Source organism: Neoarius graeffei, chromosome 13 (assembly GCF_027579695.1).
Source record: "Neoarius graeffei isolate fNeoGra1 chromosome 13, fNeoGra1.pri, whole genome shotgun sequence".
NCBI classification, from domain to species: Eukaryota; Metazoa; Chordata; class Actinopteri; order Siluriformes; family Ariidae; genus Neoarius; species Neoarius graeffei.
The window spans coordinates 41,062,767-41,088,667 of record NC_083581.1 but is presented as its reverse complement, the minus strand read 5'-3'; the positions used below and the strand labels follow the sequence as shown (position 1 = coordinate 41,088,667).

At 42.0% G+C, this 25,901-nt stretch overlaps 2 protein-coding genes across 5 annotated transcripts in view; one reads left to right on the top strand and one right to left on the bottom strand.

Annotated features, from left to right (window-relative positions):
- Positions 1-25,901, top strand: part of rprd1b (regulation of nuclear pre-mRNA domain containing 1B) — a 52,643-nt gene that overhangs the window by 8,067 nt on the left and 18,675 nt on the right. For 3 of the 4 annotated variants that reach the window (XM_060937735.1, XM_060937734.1, XM_060937732.1), the window contains exon 1: positions 25,392-25,687. The exons of the other annotated variant lie outside the window; for it this stretch is intronic. The gene's annotated coding sequence lies outside the window, so the exon portion shown is untranslated. Of the gene's footprint in view, positions 1-25,391; positions 25,688-25,901 lie in introns of those variants that run through there. 4 annotated transcript variants of the gene reach the window in all.
- Positions 43-25,581, bottom strand: tti1 (TELO2 interacting protein 1). Its single transcript, XM_060937730.1, has 8 exons — positions 25,256-25,581; positions 18,678-21,012; positions 18,394-18,561; positions 9,706-9,881; positions 9,038-9,178; positions 8,739-8,943; positions 5,858-5,945; positions 43-1,765 (listed from the first exon to the last, which is right to left on the bottom strand). Exons 2-8 carry the CDS (start codon positions 20,986-20,988, stop codon positions 1,543-1,545), a joined length of 3,312 nt encoding a protein of 1,103 aa, XP_060793713.1. The 5' UTR covers positions 20,989-21,012; positions 25,256-25,581; the 3' UTR covers positions 43-1,542.

Genomic DNA, 25,901 nt, shown 5'->3' with positions numbered 1-25,901 from the left:
TGTCTATGTTCTATTGTGAATACAATATCAGTTTTTGAGATTTGTAAATTATTGCATTCCGTTTTTATTTACAATTTGTACTTTGTCCCAAGTTTTTTGGAATCGGGGTTGTATAAAATGTACATGCACCTGGACAAAATATTAGCATTTTATACATATACTTTCTCTTCCATCACCCAGGGCTAATGGCTCAATCCAAAATGCTCCCCAGCTGCACACTGAAGCACTTGTATAGACTACGGAGCCATTTTGAGAAACTAAATGCAAAACATTAAAGGGACCTGGAAATGTTAACATCACTCAGTCACAAGAATACGCTGTCGTTAGCTTCTCAAGCAGATTCCTTATTAGCCACATTAGCACAGGGCAGGGTGATGAGACAGCAGACTATCAGTATTGTTACAAATCAGGCCATTTTTCAGAAATATCGTATCTCAACTCCCCCACCGCAACGTTAAAGTCTTTTTCTAGCACAGTGCTGTTGAATTCTGGATTCTAATTGGTCAGAAGGTGTTGGTTCATTTTCTATAACAGCAGCATATACAGATTAATATTAATGCATTTGTTCTAACACGCAATCGTTTCCATAGTAACAGCTCGTTCATAGCGACGAATAATAATAATAATAATAATAAACCCCAAACTGTGTGGGATTGTTGATATAGTGATGTTTTCTATCAAGTGATGTTTATTTAAAATTTAAGGAAGGAGTCTCCGGTGTCAGTTCTCCACAACAGTAAAGTCTTCAAGACAGAGTTGTTTTCGATAACTTTACACAGATCAAAAGAACATCATGATGTCCTTTAATGAATAAAACTTAAGTTTTTTTTTTTTTGGCAAATTACTGTCATCTAAACAGAATAAAACCCTTAGGCACTTGTCACAGGAAAATAATTTAACATGTTAAATAATGGTTTTCTTAAAACATTAAATAAAAATATCACCAATTATTCTATCTACGTTCACTGGATATGAGCAATCGTGTGCTCTGATTGGCTACTCTACGACTAGGCTATCAGCTCATATACTGTGAGTAGAGGAAAAACAAAATGGCGGTGTGTGTTACTGAACCAACCGAGGAAGAAATAAAAACTCTACTTGAAAACAAAACTCCCAAAAATACAAAAAGCAACAAAATATGGAATAAAAGTATTTGATGGTAAGAACATATATTTTGTTTACATTCAAAGTGGAAATTATTTTGTCGGATGTTCTGTATAAAGTTTTATTTATCGAATTTGCAAAAAAACAAACATAAAAATGCTCTGTTTCTCAAAATCCAGTGAATGTGGACAGAATAAAACAGTTATTCCACTCAATCTCGTCGTACATGGCTTATAGTCGACTCAGTTTCATGGAATAACTGTTAAATAAAATTGGGTTTTTTTGGAATGCAGCACTAATGTTTTGCAGAACTAAATATCATGACCGTACATCACATTGTGAAAACGTCTTCAGGTATCGTGATACGATATTTATGCCATATCACCCAGCCTGAATTTAACATCCTGAATAAAGGATCTTCTTCACTATCAGTCATTTTTAACCAGTGCTGTCTTGATGATTTTGTTCTTCCTGGGCTGGCTCAAGTTCATGCAGCAGTGTGAAGACGTTGTGTGTGTATTCGTTCCTCGCTCGGCCCATCCCGCTCAGCTTCACGGGGAACAGGAGGGCGTGAGGCGGCTCGTACGCTACGGGACAGCACAGCTCACTCAGCGTGAACCAGCATGCGTCCGGGTCCAGCTGCATCACATGTCGGAAAACACTAAGGAGAAAAGAAACAATGACAAATTAAGAGATGAGTCAGGGAGACTGACAGGAGGAAAAAAAACAACAACAACAACAACAACAACATTTTTTGCAGATGAATTTGCAGCCTTTTTGCAGATTCCTATGGAGACATGGAGAGAAAAAAAATTTATTTATATATATATATATATATATATATATATATATATATATATATATATATATATATATATATATATATTAGGGTGCATCAGTTGCCCCCTAAAAATGAAAAGTTCCTCCGATCATGATGCATTTTTGTTTTAATGTTCCTTTTGGTAAGAAAACACACTGGGTGACATTGGGATATTTTGACAAAATTCAAAAGTTTAATGGTGGCACCAGGAGCTCAAAGTTATGGAAAAAGCTGCTATTTTATGACTTTTATGACAAAATTTCGATCACTTTTCATGAAACATTATGGCACCTTATAGAGTATACCAAATATCTTAGATACACATTTTTAGTACATATTCTAAATATATTATCAAGCACAGTTTGAGTTTTAGCTGCTCATTGAATCATTGTTCAACTACTTTTAAACAATACAAATGTATTATGAATCACATTAATGCTTCTCAATCCCTTGCAAAGGTTCTTAACATGATCTCTGGCTCACAAGAAATCAATAAATGGAGTCCAACATTGTGATTCAAACTTACGCGAAAACATAAAATAAGCGTTTTTTGGCAAAAAATGAACCTCATGGTGCCACCATTAGACTTTTGAATATGGTCAAAACATTTTTACAGGATGTCTTTATTGGTGAAAAGGAACACCCAAACAAAAATGCATCAGATTTTATGAAAGTGAGGGCAGCTGATGCACCCTAATATATATGGATGTACTTTTTTGCGAGATCTTGCAAAACTTTTTCATTTAGGTCAGTATACTTCCAGATCAGTTCGGGTACATGGAAACTATGCTGGAAGCCACAGTGTAATGGAGTACACACACCTGTAGGAGAGGTTCATGGAATTTTGTGATTGACCTCAAATATGCAAGTATTTATTATACTTATACACTGCAACTGCGCTATAACAAACTTTTTTTACAACAAACTATATAACGTTCCTGTCCCCTGCCTTTAATGAGAATGAGTCAGAGTCTTAAAAAAAAAAAAAAACCTGCGCGCGCACCACTGAGCCGTGCGTTCTTCTTCCCCACAGAGACAAACAATAAGCAATCAAGTCTGCTGGCAAGTTAACAATGTGTGTTAACGCCATAAAACAAAGGCTCGCTTAGGTGCCAATCACTAACAATTATCGAGAACGACAATCATTGATTTAACAAAAAAAAAAAAAATCCTTCAAAAGGACTTTAGATATAAACATCCTTTATTATCATTCAGTATGCAACAAGTGTACACAGAATGACATTTCGTTGCAATTTGGCTCAGCACAGAATTAAATATAAAAGTATATTAAAATATACAGCAGCAAAAATATTATAAAAGTGCAATAGTACAAAGTGACCTGTGACTATTTTACAAGCTAAAAGCAGTTTTACTCGAGTCTTTACTCCGTAAGCACTGTTGTCATAGCTACTCGTAAACGTAACACACTCTCCATCTATCAGAAAATGCAGGCGATAGATGGATGTAATCACTGGAAGAGTTTTATTTAAAAACACGCTGGCAAACAGATCCAAAACAGTGATCAAAAACCAGAGTCAAGAAACAGGCAATGGTCAAGTGAGGCCCAAACAGGATATCAAAGGCAGAGACAAAGGACAAAATACAAAACAGTGCTAGAAACCAGAATATCAACACAGCGCTACAAAATGCTTCGTAACATGAAACATAAGGTACAAGCGCGTATATGTCGCAAAGTCTGTGTGTAATCATTCGACCGAAATGAAAATGAAGCTGACTCGGAAAATTAAAGGGGCTGCTCACCCTTCCTAGAATCCATCCATCCATTATCCGTAACCATTTATCCTGTGCAGGGTCACGGGCAAGCTGGAGCCTATCCCAGCTGACTACAGGCGAAAGGCGGGGTACACCCTGGACAAGTCGCCAGGTCATCACAGGGCTGACACATAGACACAGACAACCATTCACACTCACATTCACACCTACGGTCAATTTAGAGTCACCAGTTAACCTAACCTGCATGTCTTTGGACTGTGGGGGAAACTGGAGCACCCGGAGGAAACCCACACAGACTCCACACAGAAAGGCCCCCGTCAGCCACTGGGCTCGAACCCAGGACCTTCTTGCCGTGAGGCGACAGTGCTAACCACTACACCACCGTGCCAGCTTCCCAAAATCCAATTAGCTGTTTTTGTTTTGAAAGCACAAGTGCTACTCTGTTAGCTCTCTGTGCAGCAAAACCTCCACAAATTGTGGAGAAAAAAGTGATCCCTTTGAAAAAAAAGTTTGAGATGGCTTTCATCGACAAAGTATGCCTTATCTTTTCTTTCCTTCGCAGCTGCTCGCGAGACAGCCGAGGCCACTTCGGGTCCATTACAACAGAATAACTATGTGACAACAGAATGGATTGGTTTAAAGCTCATAGGCAACGGTTTTCAATTTATGCACATTTGAAACTTTATAACCCTCTATTTTTTCTGGTCCCAAGAAGTATTGCGAACAAGTAATAATTATAAAATAAGTTAGTGTGGATCGCGGCGAATTTCTGTTCAGCGATTTTTGTGATCACTCGGCGTGTGACGTCATTCAAGACAAACCGCTTGAGTTGAGTCCACTTCCGTTTACTTGCATTGCCGTTCAGCTTGAGTGCAGACATGCGTTTGGGAATTTCCAAAGAAAAACCATGCCTTATTGTTGTGCAGTGAAGTATAACAACAGGACCGGTTCAGGAAGAAGCTTTTACCTTTTACCGAAAGAGGAGAAGAGGCGGAGAGAGTGGATTAGCTTTTTCTGAAAGAGGAGAAGCGATTGGGTTGGCTTTTTCCGAAAAAGGAGACGAGGCGGAGAGAGTGGATTGTGCACGTGAAGCCAGAGGGTTGGCTTTTTCCGAAAGGGGAGACGAGGCGGAGAGAGTGGATTGTGCGCGTGAAACAAAATCAAGCAGTCAAAGAAGAAACGGAGCAGCAACGCTCAAGCAAAAAGGAGAAGATTGGAGGTAAACATTTTTACTTTTACTTGCAATGGACAAGTCAAGAATCCTGAGGGATCCTGTACAATCATTGTGGAAATGAGACAAAGGGATATTTCCTCGCTTAGAGGAGGCTATAAATAGTATAATGCCGTGGATGGCAGGCTAATGTGGCCTACCGGCGCACTGTCAAGTAATCGTTCCCTATATCCACTAGGGAGGGCGGTTTAATTATTCTTCAAAAGGACTCTTATTTAGTATTACGACAAAAGTAAGAATTTATCATAACTACCAGGATAAATCGTTTGGGCGTGAGTCTTATTGAGGTCCGGGGTCACCGCGATCAGAGTTGGCCGAGTCGCTGTCCGATTCCGAGGCTGCACGGTCAAACCAGTGAGCCACATTCACCGACTGCTTCACAACGGCCATAGGTTCATATGGTTTCACCTCTCGATATTCAATTTGGAGAGTTCCTACTTCAAAATCGCTATCACTTTCAGACATTTTACACAACCTCTCACGACCAAAGTCCGTACACGTGTGCTCGGTTCGCAAGCAAACACAGAACTGCTCCCAGTCTGTTTGGCTTAAATGACGTCATGACGACGGTCCCGTGGCAGTGAAAGTGCGCATAAGTGAGATGTAAACAAACCTTCGGAAATTGGGCAAAACAGTATATTTTAACCGTTTTATTCAATTTTAGGGTGCAAATCAGACACTAGGAAGACTGAATTCGCTTTTTGGGTCGCTCTTCTAGACAATAAAGTTGATATTCTACGTTTCACCTCTGACTGTTGCCTATGACCTTTAAAGAAATTAAAATATAGATACTTTGACAAACTATCTTCAATTTCATGTAACAGTTTAAGATCTGTGGCGTAGGATGTTGCCAAATTGTTGTGGATTGTTTTTAGAATATCGCTAGCATTGAAAATAGCGACTCGTTACATGGCGCTGAGGATTCTGGGATCCTGGGAAGGGTGAGCCAGCCCCGTTAAACAGGTTACCTGAGGCAAGCTTCCTGTAATCTGATTGGCTGTCTGCAACTCAGGTAGGGGAGACAGGCCTCTGAGATATGGTCCAAATCCGAGTCCACTGCAAAAACACACACACACACAATTATATGTATTATAACAGCAACATGTTTCCAGTTTATTTAGATTAGAAATAGTTGCAATGTTAATGAAACATGCGTTTGCTTCTACTAAGATTGAAACTTCTTTAAAAACTTGATAAAGAACAACAAACTGAACTCGATGTGTCACTGTGCTGTGACCGGCGAGGTGCGTGAGAGGAGTCTCTTTCCCAAGGAGAAGCTTCTCATTAATCTCTGACTTAGATAATGAGTGCGCTAATCATTCAGTCAAATTTAATTAAAGATTGTCAGATCCCAATTCACCAGACCTGTGCCAATATTACATTTTTCATATCACGATAATTGCTCAATGGCTTAAACCAGCTGTCCAACTTCTCTCATACTGCTTTGCTCCAGAGTAAAGGGAAAAAACAAAATCACGATTAATTCAGTAAACAATGAAATGGAAGGGTGGGGGAAAAAAAAAAAAAAACAGCTCCAAAATGTTTGCGTCCTAAATTAAGGGTTGCACAATATGACAAAAATATCATATCAGGATATTTCCAAATATCTATACGATCCATGTCAGGCATTATGACACTGGAATTATACGACCTTGTAATTACAATATTTGGATCCATTTTTTTTTTTTGGAAAATTAATACGTTGTATATCTGCAGATTAAGCATGCGCGATATGACAAAAATATTACATCACAGTCAATTTGTACAGGGAACTGAAGAAACGCCAGACCCCACGCGCTATACGACTGCTCTGAGGAGGCGTTCAAGATTCGTTTGTTTTGTTGCTTTACACACTGCACCTCATTTCTACAGAATCTCAGTTGAAATGCCAGCTTCCTTTCGTACACGTACGCGAATACAAATGCTGTGTAAAGAAGCGAAACATGTCTAATGGACAACAGTTGCGCGAAAGGAAACACTGTGTACTTTTCAATGTTGTCCTTCCTTTCATTCCTTCAAACCTCCCACTTCTTTTTGTGCATCTAACCTTTCAGTATTCTCTGAGCTGAGGCCCAGCATTTTGAGCTGAAACTGAATATTCTCTCTCACACACACTCTTCGAAGCCTCCCACACATTCTGTTGGTCTGCCTCCCCCGAGCTCAGCTCAGCTCAGCCACTCATTACTGTGTGTTTTAACACCTTCCCGCCTTTTCCTCCAGCAAAACAAAGCACTGATACACAGCTGACATCTCCAGAGGTCAGGAATTAAAATTCATTACGGACTGTTCCAGTAAACAACTCATTCCTCCACTGGCTCCCGGCCATTTCAGTAAGATGTTCCATTTCAAGAGCCTTCTGATCATCTCTTCATCTCCAACTTCTAATCTCGCTCACTCTTACCTTTCTCATGCCTCTGTTGAGGTGCGAGAGCCCCTGACATCTGTACCCCAGAGTAATGGGACACCCAGGGGACGAGTGTGTGTGTGTGTGTGTAGTGCTTCGCATTGAGATGCGCCAGCAGTGTTCACTGCAGCTGTACTGAGATTTGCTTCAGCAGCGATAAGAGTCTGTCATCTAGTGGAGCAACGGTGTCACTGCAGCAGGGGAAAAGGTTCCAGGTGCTTTCTAACAAACTAACTAACTAACTAACTAACTAACTTGCACATAAGCCACGTCATCCTTCACGGAGACTGACTGACAATGGCCACGCCTCCTCCTACAAACAGACGGAAATTTAGAGGGCCATGCCTCCTTCTCCATCACTCAGACTGGCATTCACAGATGCCACACCCTCCTTCTATAATCACTGGGCCTGAAATTCACAGATGCCACACCTCCTATTCTTTCACTGGGATCGACATTCACAGTGGCCACGCCTACCTCTTCACTGGGCCTGAAATTCATAGATGCCACGCCTCCTATTCTTTCACTGGGATTGACATTCAAAAAGGCCACACCTGCTTCACTGGGCCTGAAATTCACAGATGCCACGCCTCCTATTCTTTCTTTCACTGAGACAGACATTCACAGAGGCCACACCTACTCCTTCATGAGGACTGAGTCACAGTAGCCACGCCTACCTCTTCACTGGGCCTGAAATTCAGAGGTCACACCTCCTATTCTTTCACTGGGATTGACATTCACATTGGCCACGCCTACCTCTTCACTGGGCCTGAAATTCATAGATGCCACGCCTCCTATTCTTTCACTGGGATTGACATTCAAAAAGGCCACACCTGCTTCACTGGGCCTGAAATTCACAGATGCCACGCCTCCTATTCTTTCTTTCTCCGAGACTGACATTTATAGAGGCCACACCTACTTCTTCATGAGGACTAAGTCACAGTTGCCATGCCAACCTCTTCAGTGGGCCTGAAATTCACAGATGCCATGCCTCCTATTCTTTCACTGGGATTGACATTCACAGAGGCCACACCTACTTGTTCACTAGGACTGACAGTGGCCACGTCTACTTCACTAGGACTGACAGTCACAGTGGCCACGCCTACCTCTTCACCGGGCCTGAAATTCACAGATGCCTGACAGTCACAGTGGCTACGCCTACCTCTTCACTAGGACTGACAGTCACAGTGGCCACGCCTACCTCTTCACTGGGCCTGAAATTCACAGATGCCACACCTCTTATTCTTTCTTTCACCGAGACTGACATTTACAGAGGCCACACCTACTTCTTCACAAGGAGTGACAGTCACAATAGCCACACCTACTTCTTCACTGGGCCTGAAGTTCACAGAGGCCACACCTCCTATTACTTCCTAGGACTGACATTCACAGTGGCCACACGTCCTCGTTCCCTGGGACTGAAATTCACAGAGCCCACATCTTACCAAGGTTGAGACGCACACACAGAGGTCCGAGTCCCTGTAGCACAGCCAGCTGCAGCTTGTACGCGAGTGTGTGTGTGTACATCGGACCGGACCGAGCGCTTGTCTCAGCCTGCCGTGAAAGTGAAGATGTGAGCCGAGGCAGGACTTCTTTAGACACTCGCTTCCTCAGAAAGTCACCACACGTCTCACCCAACACACACAACACCTACAGCGAGAGAGAGAAGTAAACAGATGACACACATATTACTCCAGCACACACACACACACACACACACACACACACACACACAGAGTCGTACCCTGAAAGCTCGAGGTATTGCCAGTGGATCATCATTCGTGAGGCGCTGGAGAAGAGCTGGCCAGCAGCGGTGCACCATGGGTAAGAGCTCATTCTCCATCTCACACAGCACAGAGACACACAGCTCTACAGTGTCCAACATCTGCAAACACACACACACACACACACACACACACACACACACACTTATTCTTCCTATATAACAGCAATTTGCCAATGATTGCAGTTTGTTTATTTATTAAAGAATGGTTTAATCTTGTGGACGGCACGGTGGTGTAGTGGTTAGCGCTGTCGCCTCACAGCAAGAAGGTCCGGGTTCGAGCCCCGTGGCTGGCGAGGGCCTTTCTGTGCGGAGTTTGCATGTTCTCCCCGTGTCTGCGTGGGTTTCCTCCGGGTGCTCCGGTTTCCCCCACAGTCCAAAGACATGCAGGTTAGGTTAACTGGTGACTCTAAATTGACCGTAGGTGTGAATGTGAGTGTGAATGGTTGTCTGTGTCTATGTGTCAGCCCTGTGATGACCTGGCGACTTGTCCAGGGTGTACCCCGCCTTTCGCCCATAGTCAGCTGGGATAGGCTCCAGCTTGCCTGCGACCCTGTAGAACAGGATAAAGCGGCTAGAGATAATGAGATGAGAGATGAGATGGTTTAATCTTCTTTAACGTTCTCTACCTTTAGTCGTACACCCATGTTGGGATGAGACAGCAGGTGAATGCAGCGCTCCATCACATCCTTCGTGAGGGATACGTGTAAGGGCAGTTCTGGTTTCACATCAGGGCCTTCCTCCTCCTCCTCCTCCTCTTCTTCTTCCTCTTTTACGTCAGGAGCCGCTGCTGCAGGAGGCTTTTCTGTAAACCGAGGAACATCGCAACACACACATCTTGAAATATTAAGCTTAAACAGGGATAGAATACTCGTGTTACATCTGCTCCTGCTGATGTTTCTACTGATGTAAACAAAATGGCTGACTCTATATGACATTTAAATGAGATAGCATGAATAAATATGTAAATAAGGTAAACAAAACAGCATCAACAAATTTTAAAAACGAAATAAATAACAAACAACAAATGTTAATTTGCAGGTAACTCCAGGCATGAAACAGACGTTGATAAGATAAACAGAAGAGAGTTAAGAAACAAAGAAAGAAATGAATAATATTAGCCAAACATTCGATTAGCAGGTGACAAGACACATACTGGTAAATAGATAAAATAAAACAAAGAAATGAATAAGTAAACAAGATTAAGAGTAATAAAAAGTGAAATAGAAACAAATGTTAAATGAACAATGATGCAACGTATGAAACAGCTTGTTAAACAAATGAAAACAAACAAAAACAAACAAACAGACATACAGTGGTGTTTGAAAGTTTGTGAACCCTTAAGAATTTTCTATATTTCTGCATAAATATGACCTAAAACATCATCAGATTTTCACACAAGTCCTAAAAGTAGATAAAGAGAACCCAGTTAAACAAATGAGACAAAAATATTATACTTGCTCATTTATTTATTGAGGAAAATGATCCAATATTACATATCTGTGAGTGGCAAAAGTATGTGAACCTTTAGGATTAGCAGTTAATTTGAAGGTGAAATTAGAGTCAGGTGTTTTCAATCAGTGGGATGACAATCAGGTGTGAGTGGGCACCCTGTATTATTTAAAGAACAGGGATCTATCAAAGTCTGATCTTCACAACACATGTTTGTGAAAGTGTATCATGGCACAAGCAAAGGAGATTTCTGAGGACCTCAGGCAAAGCACTGTTGATGCTCATCAGGCTGGAAAAGGTTACAAAACCATCTCTAAAGAGTTTGGACTCCACCAATCCACAGTCAGACAGATTGTGTACAAATGAAGGAAATTCAAGACCATTGTTACCCTCCCCAGGAGTGGTCAACCAACAAAGATCACTCCAAGATCAAGGCATGTAATAGTTGGCGAGGTCACAAAGGACCCCAGCATAACTTCTAAGCAACTGAAGGCCTCTCTCACATTGGCTAATGTTAATGTTCATGAGTCCACCATCAGGAGAATACTGAAGAACAATGGTGTGCATGGCAGGGTTGCAAGGAGAAAGCCACTGCTCTCCAAAAATAACATTGATGCTTACCTGCAGTTTGCTAAAGATCATGTGGACAAGCCAGAAGGCTATTGGAAAAATGTTGTGGATGGATGAAACTAAAATAGAACTTTTTGGTTTAAATGAGAAGCGTTATGTTTGGAGAAAGGAAAACACTGCATTCCAGCATAAGAACCTTATCCCATCTGTGAAACATGGTGGTGGTAGTATCATGGTTTGGGCCTGTTTTGCTGCATCTGGGCCAGGATGGCTTGCCATCATTGATGGAACAATGAATTCTGAATTATACCAGCGAATTCTAAAGGAAAATGTCAGGACATCTGTCCATGAACTGAATCTCAAGAGAAGGTGGGTCATGCAGCAAGACAATGACCCTAAGCACACACGTCGTTCTACCAAAGAATGGTTAAAGAAGAATAAAGTTAATGTTTTGGAATGGCCAAGTCAAAGTCCTGACCTTAATCCAATCGAAATGTTGTGGAAGGACCTGAAGCGAGCAGTTCATGCGAGGAAACCCACCAACATCCCAGAGTGAAAGCTGTTCTGTACGGAGGAATGGGCTAAAATTCCTCCAAGCCGGTGTGCAGGACTGATCAACAGTTACCGGAAACGTTTAGTTGCAGTTATTGCTGCACACGGGGGTCACACCAGATACTGAAAGCAAAGGTTCACATACTTTTGCCACTCACAGATATGTAATATTGGATCATTTTCCTCAATAAATAAATGACCAAGTATAATATTTTTGTCTCATTTGTTTAACTGGGTTCTCTTTATCTACTTTTAGGACTTGTGTGAAAATCTGATGTTGTTTTAGGTCATATTTATGCAGAAATACTGAAAATTGTAAAGGGTTCACAAACTTTCAAGCACCACTGTATATATCGATCAGCCATAACATTATGACAACTGACTGGTGAAATGAATCACACTGATGATCTCATTACAATGGCACCTGTTGAGGGGTGGGATAAATCAAGCAGCAGAAATGTGTCAGCATGAACCTTTTCAGCAGTTTGTGCTACAGTAGCTTTCTGTGGGATTGGACCATATGGGCTAGCCTTTGTGCCCCGTGCGAATCAATGAGCCTTCGACACCCATGACCCTGTCACCGGTTGTCCTTCCTTGGACCACTTTTGTTCGGTACTAACCCCTGTATACCAGGAACACCCCACAAGATGTGCCATTTTGGAGACATTCAGACCCAGTCATCTAGCCCAGTGTTTCTCAACCAGTGGGCCACAAATTTTTTTACCCCAAGTTGAAGACAATTTTTACTCCTAGTAGGGTACAATTGCTGGGTTGCATCCGACGTCACACCCGTCTCATTTAGCTATGGTCACATTACAGCTCACGATGCTTTGCGATAGATTAGCGATGAAAATGAGGCATTTTAGTGGTGATGCATGGCGATATACACGCAAGTTAAAAGTTGTGGTCACACAACAGGTGAACATTTGACTGTCATGTCTTTGCGTGCTTGAGTCTGGCTCAGCTCGAGCAGCCATGTATGCTCTCGGAGCGCGTGGTGTGTGCACTTGGGACCCAGCCATTATAGGAAACACCTGATGCCGATTTGAGCGCAATCAGCAGATACGGATGCTGTTTTCACAGAGGCTTTGCGAAGTATTATCATTATCACGGACACATTTGTTTTGAGCCATGTTTATAACGCTGCTTAAATACTCTGCTTTAGTTTCGTTTGTGTTTTGTTTTTGTAAATATCACGCCTGCTAATAAACACTCTTCCTGCGCTTAGATCCGTCTACCGCCATTTACCTTGTAATGTCCTGATCCCCAGATCTTTAACCCAGCCACATGTAAAAAGTTGTACTCCACTATGCTCTTCCAGGTTTTCATTTGTTTGTCCGTGTAGAACGATGTCTGCAGCACCAGGTAGTTTGAGATGTTGGGGAACTCAACGGAAGGATAATTTTCCAATTCATAGCAAAAATCCTTCTTTGATAACGTAAGGCTCTATCCCACTGAGTGGTTTCTATATCTGCTTCTTTTGAGTGTACTTCTTGGTTTTAATAACTTGCTTGTTCGCTGGACACAAACATGGCAATAAGTTCTTGTGTTAATCGACCAGAGTCCACTTTTGGATCATTAATCCCTTTTGGGTGAGAACGCCCTGCATGCATGGTTTTATGTTGGCTTCTGGCACATCCATACAGTTTTAAATACAAAACCTACAATTAAAAACAGCTTGTTTTTATTGTACTTATTTAATCCCTGGGCTCCCATCTGTAACAAGGAGTGATGTTGCATCCCATGTTGCATGTTTTTGGTAATGTTTTATTTCTTTGGCATTTTAGTTTTTTATACAACCTCCTTGTATAATGCTATTTAGTTGTTGTATTGATCTTGTGCAATGCGGAAATGTTACTGGATACCTTGAAGTTCCCTCTGGGATTAATAAAGTATCTATCTATCTTAATACACTTTACAACTGATTATTAGATTCTAATAGAATAGATGAGCCAAAATAATTTGTCATCTTTTATAATGGGCCCCGACTCGTTACAAGTCTGAATAGGTGGGCCTTAACTCTTCACCCCTTAAAGCAGTTGCTACAGCCACCCTTGTATATGTACAGTATATACTGTTCACCCTTAGAACATATTTTCAAGAAAAAAAGTCTAAAGACAAGCTGTGGGGGGTAAAAGAGAGCAACTGGACTTGCTTGAAGATTCTTGAAGACGTTTCACCTCTCATCCGAAAGGCTTCTTCAGTTCTGTCTGACTGGTAGGGAGCATCAGGTATTTATCCTCTCATGGATGAAAAGCTCATCTAAGGCCCTGTCCACATGGCAACGGATTCAGGTGAATCTGATAAAATTGTTTATTGTTTCGGCCTGGCGTCCACACGGCACCGGCGTTTTGGGTGCCCCAAAACGATATTTTTTGAGAACGGGTTCCAGAGTGGAAAGATCTGGCAACGGCGCCGTTGCGAAGTCGTCTGGGTGAGTAGAACGGATTTGTTTATGATGACGTCACAACCACATGACTAGAACAAGCAGCACTCTCGCTGTTTTGTATGAACCACTGCATTGCATTCACTTTTGTATACAGCTTTTCTTTTAAATAAACAAGTAACTGAACCATTTCTTGAATTTTTTTTATTGGATAAGACTGCTTTTCAAAATGTTCACACACAATAAGAAAATTAAGTTACCGTATTTTCCGGATTATACGTCGCTCCGGAGTTTAAGTCGCATCAGCCAAAAAATGCATTATGAAGACGAAAAAAACATATATACGTCGCACCGGACTACAAGTCGGACTTTTTTGAAGGGTTATTCTATCCATAGAATCTGTGATTCTATCTGATAAGCGACGCGTGGTTACTGCGCGACTGCATTGTTTATTTAATAAACGAACAGCTGAGCAGTGATAACGCGCCCTTTGCCCTGTAAGTAGCCTAGTCTGATTATTTTAAATATCTACTACTATCTTTAATACTATCACTATCGTTATTACTAATAGCCTTTATTATTATAACTAATATTAGTAGCCTATTACTGATGCATTAATCAGTTTGCTTTTAGAATATTTTTACCGGTAGGGCTTATTATCGCCCCATGGCTCTTTCATCTTTGTTATTAAAGCTGTAGTCATCATCGAGGAGTGTCATTCTTCATTTTTGTCGAATTTTATTTCATCAAATCAGAGGCCAAGTAGGCTATAGGTATATCATCTCCAAAGACAGGTACGGTAGTAAAAACAACCGTCTAGTGAAAAAACAACAACAACAACCGCTCAGAGAAAAAAAAACAGGCAGAAAGTGCGCCTGCCAGTTAACGTCATATCAGATAAAAACAAACGTTATTCAGACCATTAACACCATAACATCAGAGACGAAGAATAAAGTTCATCTTGGAAAGAGAGTTATTTTTAAAAATGCAAAACAAAATCATTTATAATAGCCCAGAGAAAAACTGGCTGAATATGTACCGTAACATCAAGTTATTCAATAGCCTATAGGCCTAAAATCAGGGCTTAATTTGAGCCGGAACATGACGGAACAAGATCCGTAACCTCCGTTGTCGGATCCAGCAGCTATTTTCATTCGGTGTTCCGGCAGCTATTTAAATGGATCAGATCACCTTCGTGACCATCACAAAGGGAAAAAAATCAAACAATAAATTAAATAAGTAAATAAAAATTTGTTTAGTGTTCGGTTTTGATTTTGATATCTGTTGTTGATTTCTCTCCTATGACATCCACAAAATCTATGCGAAAGGGGAAGGGGGGGGGGGGGGGGGGGACATGGGGTGTATACTTCCGCTCAATAGAACACCGGGTTTTTTGTAGCCGTTAGCTTGCGCTGTGGAAAAAATGGCAAAAAAACAAGAAAGCTTACTAAAATTTTTAAAATGAATTCTTCAACTTGTTTTGTAAACACTTTATTTCTTAACTATTACTTGAATTGATTACACTTCTGTTTGCTGGCACTGCTTTTAATGAGCAGGAGAAAAACAGGGAGGGCCCAGAAAATGACCGCAGGTTGGAATCGAACCCGGGTCCCTGGATTTATGGTATGGCGCCTTATCCACCTGAGCCACGAAGTCCCGCTGGCACTGCCTTTAAATCCCCTACTTAAATCCTTAAAATGAGTCATTTAATTCACGTCTTGTGTGATCTGATCTCCAATGGTGAAATAAACCGGTTGTGATATGAGTACAGTCTGTTATTTTAGAAGATAAATTTAATATATAATTTAATATATAGCCTAATTAAAAATATTTTATGACATAATATCACGACATATTACTGTCTGTAACTGTTCGTCACATAATCATAATGTCTGATATTATTTTTTTTTTTTTTTACACACACAATAAGCGCGTGTGCGTAAAGTTATAGTAAACCACCCCCCGCCTTTTTTTTTTTTTTGAGTCGCCGGACCCACCCACCTCCTGCGTTCCGGGACCTCCCACTTCACAAATTAAGCACTGCCTAAAATCATTACATAACTTATTTAAATAACTATAGGCCTATCATTAATAATAAAACACAGGTCAATCAAGTTTATCAAGCTGACGATTTCACTCCAAATCAGCAAATCCATTGAATTCCTCATCCTCGGTGTCGCTTCTGAACAACTCTGCCAACTCCAGTGGCAGACGAAGCGCCGTTTCCTCTTCTTCTGCGTGGCTGTCATCAGACTCGGCATCAGCTCCAGTTATTCCGCGGTGAAAAAAACAACAACATATATACGTCGCACCGGAGTATAAGTCGCATGGCCAGCCGAACCATGAAAAAAAGTGCGACTTATAGTCCGAAAAATACGGTATATAAAACTATGCACACTAATAAAACTAATTTGTACACACAGAAGGCACGATTTCCTCGCGTAGTCGCAGCCATCTTCTTCTTGTTGTGTGTTTATTCCTGTGAGTGCTTCACGCCGGGTAGAAGAAGGGGTTTATGCGCATGCATCCTACTTCTTCTATTGTTACACTACAGACAAAAAAAATTATATCAGTGTGTTCAGGAAAGCCTTGTGGCACTCAATGTGAAAGAATTTTGTGAATATCTCCTTCCGTTTTCGTGTAAATCCCCGTTTTTTGGAGGGTGCCCTCTGAGGAAAAACTGCCCTTTTTGTGTGCTTCTCTGTGTCTGTGCTCGCAGCGCGGGGGTGGGGGAGAGGCTGCTCTCTCTCTCTCACACACACACACACACACACACACACACACAGGAGGGAGGGGCCGCTCCCTCTCAGACAGACACAGGCTTGTACGGTAGCTTCATGGCAAGTCACACAGTACAGCGCACGTAGAGGTGTGGCATGTGTATTGCATCGTTTTCAGCAAGCGTTGCGTTGCCATATGGACCTGATATTTTACTGATCAGTTGCCCATGTGGACGCGATATTTTTTTTAATAACATCTCATTGCCGTTGTCGTGTGGATGTAGCCTAAGGTGTCATTGAGTATCCTGTTGGTGTGGGTCAACTGGGGGCTGGTTGTGAACGGCCTCGAGAGTCGTTAGGATGATCAATGGATTGCCCGTTAGGGTGATCAATGGAATGCTGATTCTCTCTGTCCTCCTGTGAGTCACTGAAAACAGCTGGGTTTTGGTGTGCATTCAGTTGTCTGGGAAGTGTGCCAAGGACTGCATTGTAAGTGACTGATAAATGATGTCTTAGACCCCCACCTCTGTTCAGTGATGGCCGTTCCAGGTTGACCTTAGATGAGCTTTTCATCCATGAGAGGATAAATACCTGATGCTCCCTACCAGTCAGACAGAACTGAAGAAGCCTTTCGGATGAGAGGTGAAACGTCTTCAAGAATCTTCAAGCAAGTCCAGTTGCTCTCTTTTACCGCCCACAGTTTACCATGACCTGGATGACTGAGAATCTTCACAGACATGTCTAAAGACAAGGTTTTGACAAGGTTTTAGACAAGGCATCATATGTTGTCATTAAGGGATATACATATGTTGTCATTAAGGGATATACACGGGATCGTCATATGTTGTCATTAAGTGGTAAAGAGTAGAAAAGTTCCCTGATCTAGCCATCACAATTTGGTCCTTGTCAAAGTTGCTCAGATCCTTACACTTGCCCATTTTTCCTGCTTCCAACACATCAACTTCAAGAACTGACTGCTCTCTTGCTACCTAATATATCCTACCACTTGACAGGTGCCATTGTAATGAGATAATCAATGTTATTCACTTCCCCGGTCAGTAGCTTTAAATGTTATGGCTGATCAGTGTATATACATCATAAAGATAATTCATCTCATCTCATTATCTCTAGCCGCTTTTATCCTGTCCTACAGGGTCGCAGGCAAGCTGGAGCCTATCCCAGCTGACCACGGGAGAAAGGCAGGGTACACCCTGGACAAGTCACCAGGTCATCACAGGGCTGACACACAGACAACCATTCACACTCACATTCACACCTACGGTCAATTTAGAGTCACCAGTTAACCTAACCTGCATGTCTTTGGACTGTGGGGGAAACCAGAGCACCTGGAGGAAACCCACGCGGACATGGGGAGAACATGCAAACTCCGCACAGAAAGGCCCTCGCCGGCCACGGGGCTCGAACCCAGACCTTCTTGCTGTGAGGCGACAGCGCTAACCACTACACCACCGTGCCGCCCATCATAAAGATAAAATACACAAGATAAACAGCAGTATTAGATTAACAGGTAAAAAGATTTATGGAACAGATTTGAGAAACAAACAAAGGAATGAATAAATAAACAAATAAATAAAATTACGGACATGATGTTAGATTAACAGATAAATTACTCTTACCTGCATCAATTGACTCCTCCTCCTCAGCGCCGATCCCCTCTGCCAGCTCCTTCTGCTTTCTGTAATCCAACAGAAACTGGCGAAGCTTCAGTATCTCTGGAGTCGGAGTGTGTGTGCTAGCTATGGAAGTCTGCCTGTGTTCTGGAGTACTGGTGCTAAACCACCTTACTGCAGTAAAAGATGAGAGATCACATGATTTACAGGTACATGTGGGAACACGCATGTACCTTCCAGGCACATGAGTTTCAAAGTGTGAGAATGTTTCTAAGATAAAAACCACTCACCCACTGCCTTCATTAGTGAATGCAGGACTAGACAGAACTGCCAGGATCTCTTGTCATAGCTGAGATCCAGAGCCGTGAGTGCGTCCTGCACCACATCGGCCACTAGGGGCAGAAGAGCAGCATCAGAATGGGCGAACATGACGGCGAGGACTTGTGGGGCATGAGGGTGAATGCTGGGTCTGCTCAGGTTCAGGGAGATATCGTTCAGCAGGTAGTCTGCGTTGATGATCATCAGCTCCTTGGGCGAACTGTAATCGCAAGCCACGCAAAGGTTGTGCATGGTGCCAAGAGCTGACTGGCTGACCAGTAGTGAAGTATCTCCTGCTTTCTCCAGCACTGGGTAGAGTGATGTCATCAGAAGCAGGCGGAAATCGATGCCCAGAGCTAAAGCGAAGGAGCCGATGCCTTCCAGTTGGATACAGATCTGCCAAATGTTGCTGTTCAGCTGGTGGAGCGTTGGAGTTTTGGAATTGAAGGTTGAGGTGAATTGGTGTCCTTTTCTGTCAGATCTGCTTAAAATAGCGGGGACTGCAGAATGTTGTTTCTCCTGTTGTTCATCATCAGAGGCTTCCATTACAGTGGTGACATGCCAGTTATTCAAACTGATGTATTCCTCAATGATGGAAGTAATTGCACATTTCAGGTCCTCTTGACTTATTCTGGAAATCTCAGAATGGTCAACTGTTCTCAAAATATCTGTTTCCAACCCAACTCCTGCTGCCCCACTGATAACCTCATTGAGCACCAGAGCAGCTTGTTTGCGATAAACCAATGACTCTTTGTAGAGCTCCAAGAAGTGGTCCACAAGTAAATAAAGATTTCCGTAGCGACCCAGCATCCGGCATACCTGCTTCAATGTTGAGAAGATCTTGTCATCTGTAAAATAAAGAAAGTATTTCCTCTGGTGCTGCACTTCACGAGCAACAGGTGCCAAGTCAGATAATGGTGCAAAACTTCTTTCCTCTATGATCCTGATGTCTGTAACATCCAACTCGAGCACCTGCATTAATGCTTTGGAGATACGCTGAAGGTGAACTGCTGACATCAAGACCAAATCCACTTGAGGACCGAGAATCTTCAGGTACCCCAGAAAGACAGTGAGAATAAATAGCTTGCGCTTGTCATCTGTTGTTCTCATGAGCCGAGGTAGAGAAGACGTCAAGCTATGCAGGTTTTCAGACAGGACATCAGTTAAAGCTTGACCTCCTGTAGCTTGGTTTCTTTTAGACACCTCAGCCAGTACTGCTGTACACCGCTCTTTAACTCGAGGTTCCTCATCATTGACTGCACCAACCAAAGCCTCTAGAAGAGGACCAATGCATTCAGATAAAGATTTGCTGCACTGGGTAAGAAGATGATCTGACAGATTGACCAATTCTAGTCTTACCCTCCAATGCTGGTGCGCTGTGGTATAAGAGATTACTTTCTGAAGTGCCAATGCAAGTCTTTTAGATGTGGACTTGCTCCAAGAAGGAGTCCTTTTCACCACCAGCTCTCCAATCCTACCCAACTTGGGAGACTCTGCACTCATAGTGCTGTCGTTCTGAAGCTGTTTGTCGGCCATAACCAGGCCCACTGTGGTGTACCAAACCCTCATGGCTTTCACTGTAACCGCGTGCCCCTGTCTCATGTCTCCACTAATGACATGACTCAAAGCTCGAGTGATTCCTGGTAGGAATGAAGCCAGTGTATTTCCAAGCAAGTTTTTTTCCACTTCATCTGCTTCTACGTGTGTTCGATCACAGTCGCACTGCAGGAACAGAGACAGGAGACACTTCAGTGCTGCTGCCTGCACTCCTCTTACCTTCTCTTTTTCTGCCAGAGCCAAGAACAGTGATACAGCAGCTCCCAGTCCGGGAAGCATTGCAGGTTCATACATCCTGAAAGCCACATCTCCATAGGCAGAATGCATGAGAGCATCCAGACATCGTAGCACAGCTAACTTCAGCTCCTCTGATGATGGAGCTGGCTTTCCAGGGTCATTTGGGGAACAGAGGCAAAGGCAAAGCTCAGAAAAGAGGTCACGTAGAGATTCCCAGTTCTGGATACAGGTCTTTTCCAGAACATAGGTCATGGCATCCATAGCAGCTTGCACAACACCCTCTCGTTTGGCCCCAGGGGTCTTGAGGACAAAGCGAAGAGGGAAGAGGACATAATCTTGAAGCAGTTGGAGGACTCCATCACTAACACCACGCAGGTGGCAGTTCAGAGCCTCTACATTGGATAGGGTAGGCTCTTTGGTCAGTAGGACGCATGATGGACGCAGATAAGCAAACGCAATCTTTGGGTCATCGATCTGATGATCAGCCATCCTCCATGAGTGAACAGATTAAATCTATCAGGTAATGAATCAACAGCTCAAAATTACACAATACAGTCTTAAGACAGTCAAAGTATAAGCTACATTGCATGACCTTGAATATTCTGGTTTTGAAGTGACTTACACTATAGCCAATAGTGTTCAAGATATGCCATGCCACACCCCCGCTGAATCTAAATAAAACTGACAGTAGATAAGTAAACTAAAGAGTATAACAAAAGACCTTTATCACCTGTGGAGGATTTCTAACCACCACCTTCACCCACGCCAGCCCAATTTAACCAGGACAATAATCTATGCCATACACAGTGGTGATGGAGAGGTGCAGAGTCATTTCTGGGAGTATCTGATACATCTGCATGATAGGCTTATAGCTAAAGGATGATATTTATTTGTATATAGTTATCCAAGTTGTTACAGTGTTAGATTAAATCTTAATTATAAATATTACTCTTACTGATGGAGAACAGTGATACTATGTAGAGCTGGAGCCACATTCCAACATCTAACAGCCCGAAGTTGGTAAAACACCCCTCATCAAAGTCACATAATCGCCAACATACTCTTTTTAAAAAAAGAAATAAATAAACTTGTTGGAAACAAGATTACTGGAAATAGGGCTGGTCAAGATAACAATAGAATATTGATATCATGATAAATTATATCGCCATATGGTTCTCTAAGCTACTGTGGACATCTTGATTTAATTACAAACTGACTGAAAATAGCTGATATAATGTTAAAATTTGTACTTAAGCTTCACAATTGTACAACATACTACTCTATTGCAGGCTTGCAGTACTAGAGGCCAGGACTCGTGCCCTAATTCTAAGGACTCATGACTTGACGTGGACTTGAGTACTGATGACTCAGACTTGGACTCGTGCATTAACTGCATTCAAACTTGTAAACTGGACTTGGACAAGGACTTGGATTTTTTCTTTAATTTTTGTAACATGCCATAATAATTTGGCATAAGGTATTTATAGCTACATTAATTTTGTACTAATTTCGTGCAAGAGTGTCATACCTGCGCACCTTGGTGCGTTCATCAGATAGACTCTCGGGCGCGTTTCAGACAGCGCGCACGCCAAGCAAACTCTCGTGTGCGTCGTAAACAACTCACACCTGCACAGGCAAGCTGATTGATTAAGGCGCAATCAGCTCGCCTATAGAAAAACTGTGAAAACGCACTTACTTTGCGAAGTATTGAGTTGTGTTGCTGACACGTTACCGAGTCTTATTTCCTTGTTTGGATTCCTTAGCCCTGATTTCCTGTTTCTCATCTTTGATTCTGCCGAGTCTACGATAGCCTGTTTGTGCCTCGCTCAACCTATTGCCTGTTTCACCATTTTACGATTTTGCCTGCCGTTCTGGATTGTTTACCTGTTTTCACTTGCATTAATAAACACACCTTCTGCACTTACATCCGTCTCCCAACCATCTCTGACAGAATACTTCACACTCCCTGACAAAGAGAAGCACATTCACCTGTTCATACGTCATGTTCAGGAATAAACTAATGTTAATGGTGCGAAAACAGCCACTGTCAAATGGTGCAGTTGGGGTCTTGTTCTCGGACTCAACTCGGATCATTAGTGGACTCGACTCGAAATTTTTTTAATGACTTGGACTTGAACACTGGGGACTCAAGACTGGACTTGGACTCAAGGTTTAGTGACTTGGCTACAGCACTGCTCTACTACTGACATTTTGTGAGCACACCTATATCATGATACATATCATGCGTCATAGTAATCTCTTCAAGGATCGTAATATGATATTTTTGTCATATCACCCCACCTCTAGTTGGGAAAAGGTGTACATATTTGCCAATCCCCAGAGAATGAAAAGAAAAGTGGTAGATCAAATCGTGTGACGCAGTCATACCCCCCCACACAGAATTTTTTTTTGGGGGGGGGGGGGGGGGGCAACGACAGTGTAAAATGGTGCATTCTGAGTGCCATATTTGAAGAAAACTGATCAGGAAATCAAACCGACGTACCTTACAAAATGCATGCTTCGCACCTTGCCTCAATGCTTTGATGCTGGATGATCCAATGACCAAGTCGCCTTGAACTTGCTGTCATAGCGAATCTTTTTTTTCCTTTGGAGTTTTCATTGTTCACCAGAGCATGTTTGGTTTTACAAACACTGGTGCAATTTGTTGTAATATGTGACCTCATTGCTGATTGACTAAAACCATAACAAGAACCAATGGAATGGTGCGATAGAGCTGTACAATTTAAATTCAACATCACTACCACACCATTCCACTGGCTCTTGGCTTCACCCAGTATGACTATTTAACGCTATATACTTGTATCCACTGTGCCAAAAATAGCTGTCAGAAGAGCGAATCCAACAATGTTCATTGATTATTTCGTAACGTGGTATTTTTACCTCCACCAAGGAGGTTATGTTTTCGGTAGCGTTGGTTTGTTTGTTTGTTGGTTTGTCTGTTAGCAACATTACGGAAAAAGTTATGAACGGATTGCTCTGAAATTTTTTCCAGAGGTGTGACTGGGCACAAGTAAGAATCCATTAAATTTTGGCGGTGATCCGGATCACCTTCTGGATCCCGGATTTTTTTAAAGGAATCTTGGCGGAGGTCTGCGCTCTCTGAGTGCTTTTCTAGTTTAGAACTAAAATCAGTAGGCGGTATTCACTTGTCAAAATCAGTAGACTACGGCATGAATTGGAAGAGTTAGCAAGTATGGAAATAGTGTACAGGGAAGGTCATGGGCGTGAAAATGCGTATGGACGGTATGGACGCGTCCATACCAATATTCAGCTGAGTTTAAAATGTCCATACCATTTTTGAATGGAGAAGCCGCGATGCGGGAAACGCTGAATAAAAACACCAAACGCGGTATCGCTTCCAGCTGATTTTCAGTTGTGAACAGACCTCTCAAAGACGGCTGACTATTGGTGGGGACAGCAGGTAAAAAAGCTTTATGAAGCTTTGATTGGCCCACCTCCCGTTGCCTTGACGTTGCTATGGTTTTTTGTTGTCATTGGCTGTAAGCAGTAGCAAGCGGTAAAACCAGCATCCAGCTCGCTGCTACAGCAAAACAGCACACAGGCAGTGATGTCGGGCAATAAAAGAAAACGTAAGGAGGACATAAGACATTATTTTACCCAGTCAACGGTAAGCTATTCAAAACAAAATAGCCTTGTTAGAGAACCTCTCTCTCTCTCACACACACACACTAATAAATGCTTGTAGGTAATGCTAAATGTTTACTTATATTTACTGTAACAGCAAGGAGTTTCTGTTTGCAATCTCTCTCTCTCTCACACACACACACACTAATAAATGCTTGTAGGTAATGCTAAATGTTTACTTATATTTACTTTTTTCTTGCTCATTGTTTGCATGTATATGCATATGTATATAAGCATGTGTATATGCGTATGTATGTAACCTCTGCAATAAAATGTGAAAATGTAAAAATGTGAAACAATTGTCACTTAACCCTTTCAACTTAATGAATAAACATTTTTGCAAAATGCACTACAACTACCAAAACTCTTCACACTTCTACCACCCATACCTACATTACTTCCAGATTCTGAAATTGCAGTAACTCAAAAGGAAGCACATGATGTTTCAAATGTGTGAAAATAGTAAAAGTTGTGTGAAAATGAAGCAGCAGCACATAATTTTGATTGATTGTGTTGTTGTATTTTGGGTAGGTCATCCACTACAGCGAAATTCACAGCAACTTCAAATGTCCACTTTCTCTGTGTGATATGCAGATGTTAGCCTAAGTCTAAGTGTACCTGGTGCTAAAAATCAAAATAACACAAAGGAATGGACAACCAATCATTTGTACAGTGTAGGCCACATTTCGTGCGACAACCATGGCGCACTAGGGCGCTTGGCCAAATTATGTCCCCACCAATATCAACACCGTTTTTACACCCTTGGGGAAGGTACACCGCTAAAAATGCAACAAGTTGGTCTTATAGAGAAAAGACCCGCCCCAGTCCTAGAGAGCATTTCATTGGACGAACACAAGACAAGTACAGAAAGAGTCATCAAAAAATTGTAAGCGTTTTTCCAAAAGTGACAAGCCAAAACTATTGTATACAGTACACACACTGTCCAAGTACTATCCATAACATGTGCATAACCCAGTGTTCAGTGACGTCATTACAACGTTATATGTGATTGAACTCTTGACCCAAAATGATAGCCAAGACTAATTTACTAGCTTTAATGTACGTAAAGAAAGAGAAAAAACAATATTACCTTCAGTCCAACATGTCTATGCAACCATCACAGCACGATTTAAAACCCTTTTCCTTGCCATAAACCTGAAACAGACCCATCACACGTTTGAAGCACTGGTCTGCAGAGCGTCGCGTTAATATCAACGTCATCATGACGCGACGAACTCGGTGTGTTTGTTTACCCAGTCTAGCCAGTGAGCCTTTGCGAGATTAAAATGCGTTTTTCTACAAAATAATAAACGTGTTAGCGACACATTATACAATACAGGAAAGGATTTTCGAAAATAAACAGCAGTTTGTGACAACGGTTATAAATTACGAACTGGAGAGAACAAACTTAAAACTTGTTTCTCGGACGTGAAGTGGACAAACGCTGCACCGGCCATCTTTGCTAACTTAGCTAGCTCTCCTTGCTAGCGGGAAGAACTCTACTAGACTCCGTTTTAAAAAGGTTAGCTGCTGTCAGAAATATAAATCTGACAAGTTTAAGATGTTTTGTGCTTCTCGGTGCATGGTGTGGTGTGTTTTGCCAGCTAACAAGGCGAATGTCAAAACGTGCATCACACTTTACTTTGGCTGAATCCCAAATCACTTACTTTTGTGCACGAGGTAGGGAGTAGAAACTGTTAGCCCTTATCCTATGTAGTGCATCTATACAGGGAGTA

Coding starts and splice junctions, on each gene's coding strand:
- tti1 (XM_060937730.1), bottom strand. CDS start 20,988: ATGGCTGATCATCAGATCGATGACCCAAAGATTGCGTTTGCTTATCTG. Junction 9,882..18,393: donor GGAGGAGTCAATTGATGCAG/GTAAGAGTAATT, acceptor CTCGGTTTACAG/AAAAGCCTCCTGCAGCAGCG. Junction 5,946..8,738: donor GTGTGTGCGTCTCAACCTTG/GTAAGATGTGGG, acceptor GTGTTTTTGCAG/TGGACTCGGATTTGGACCAT.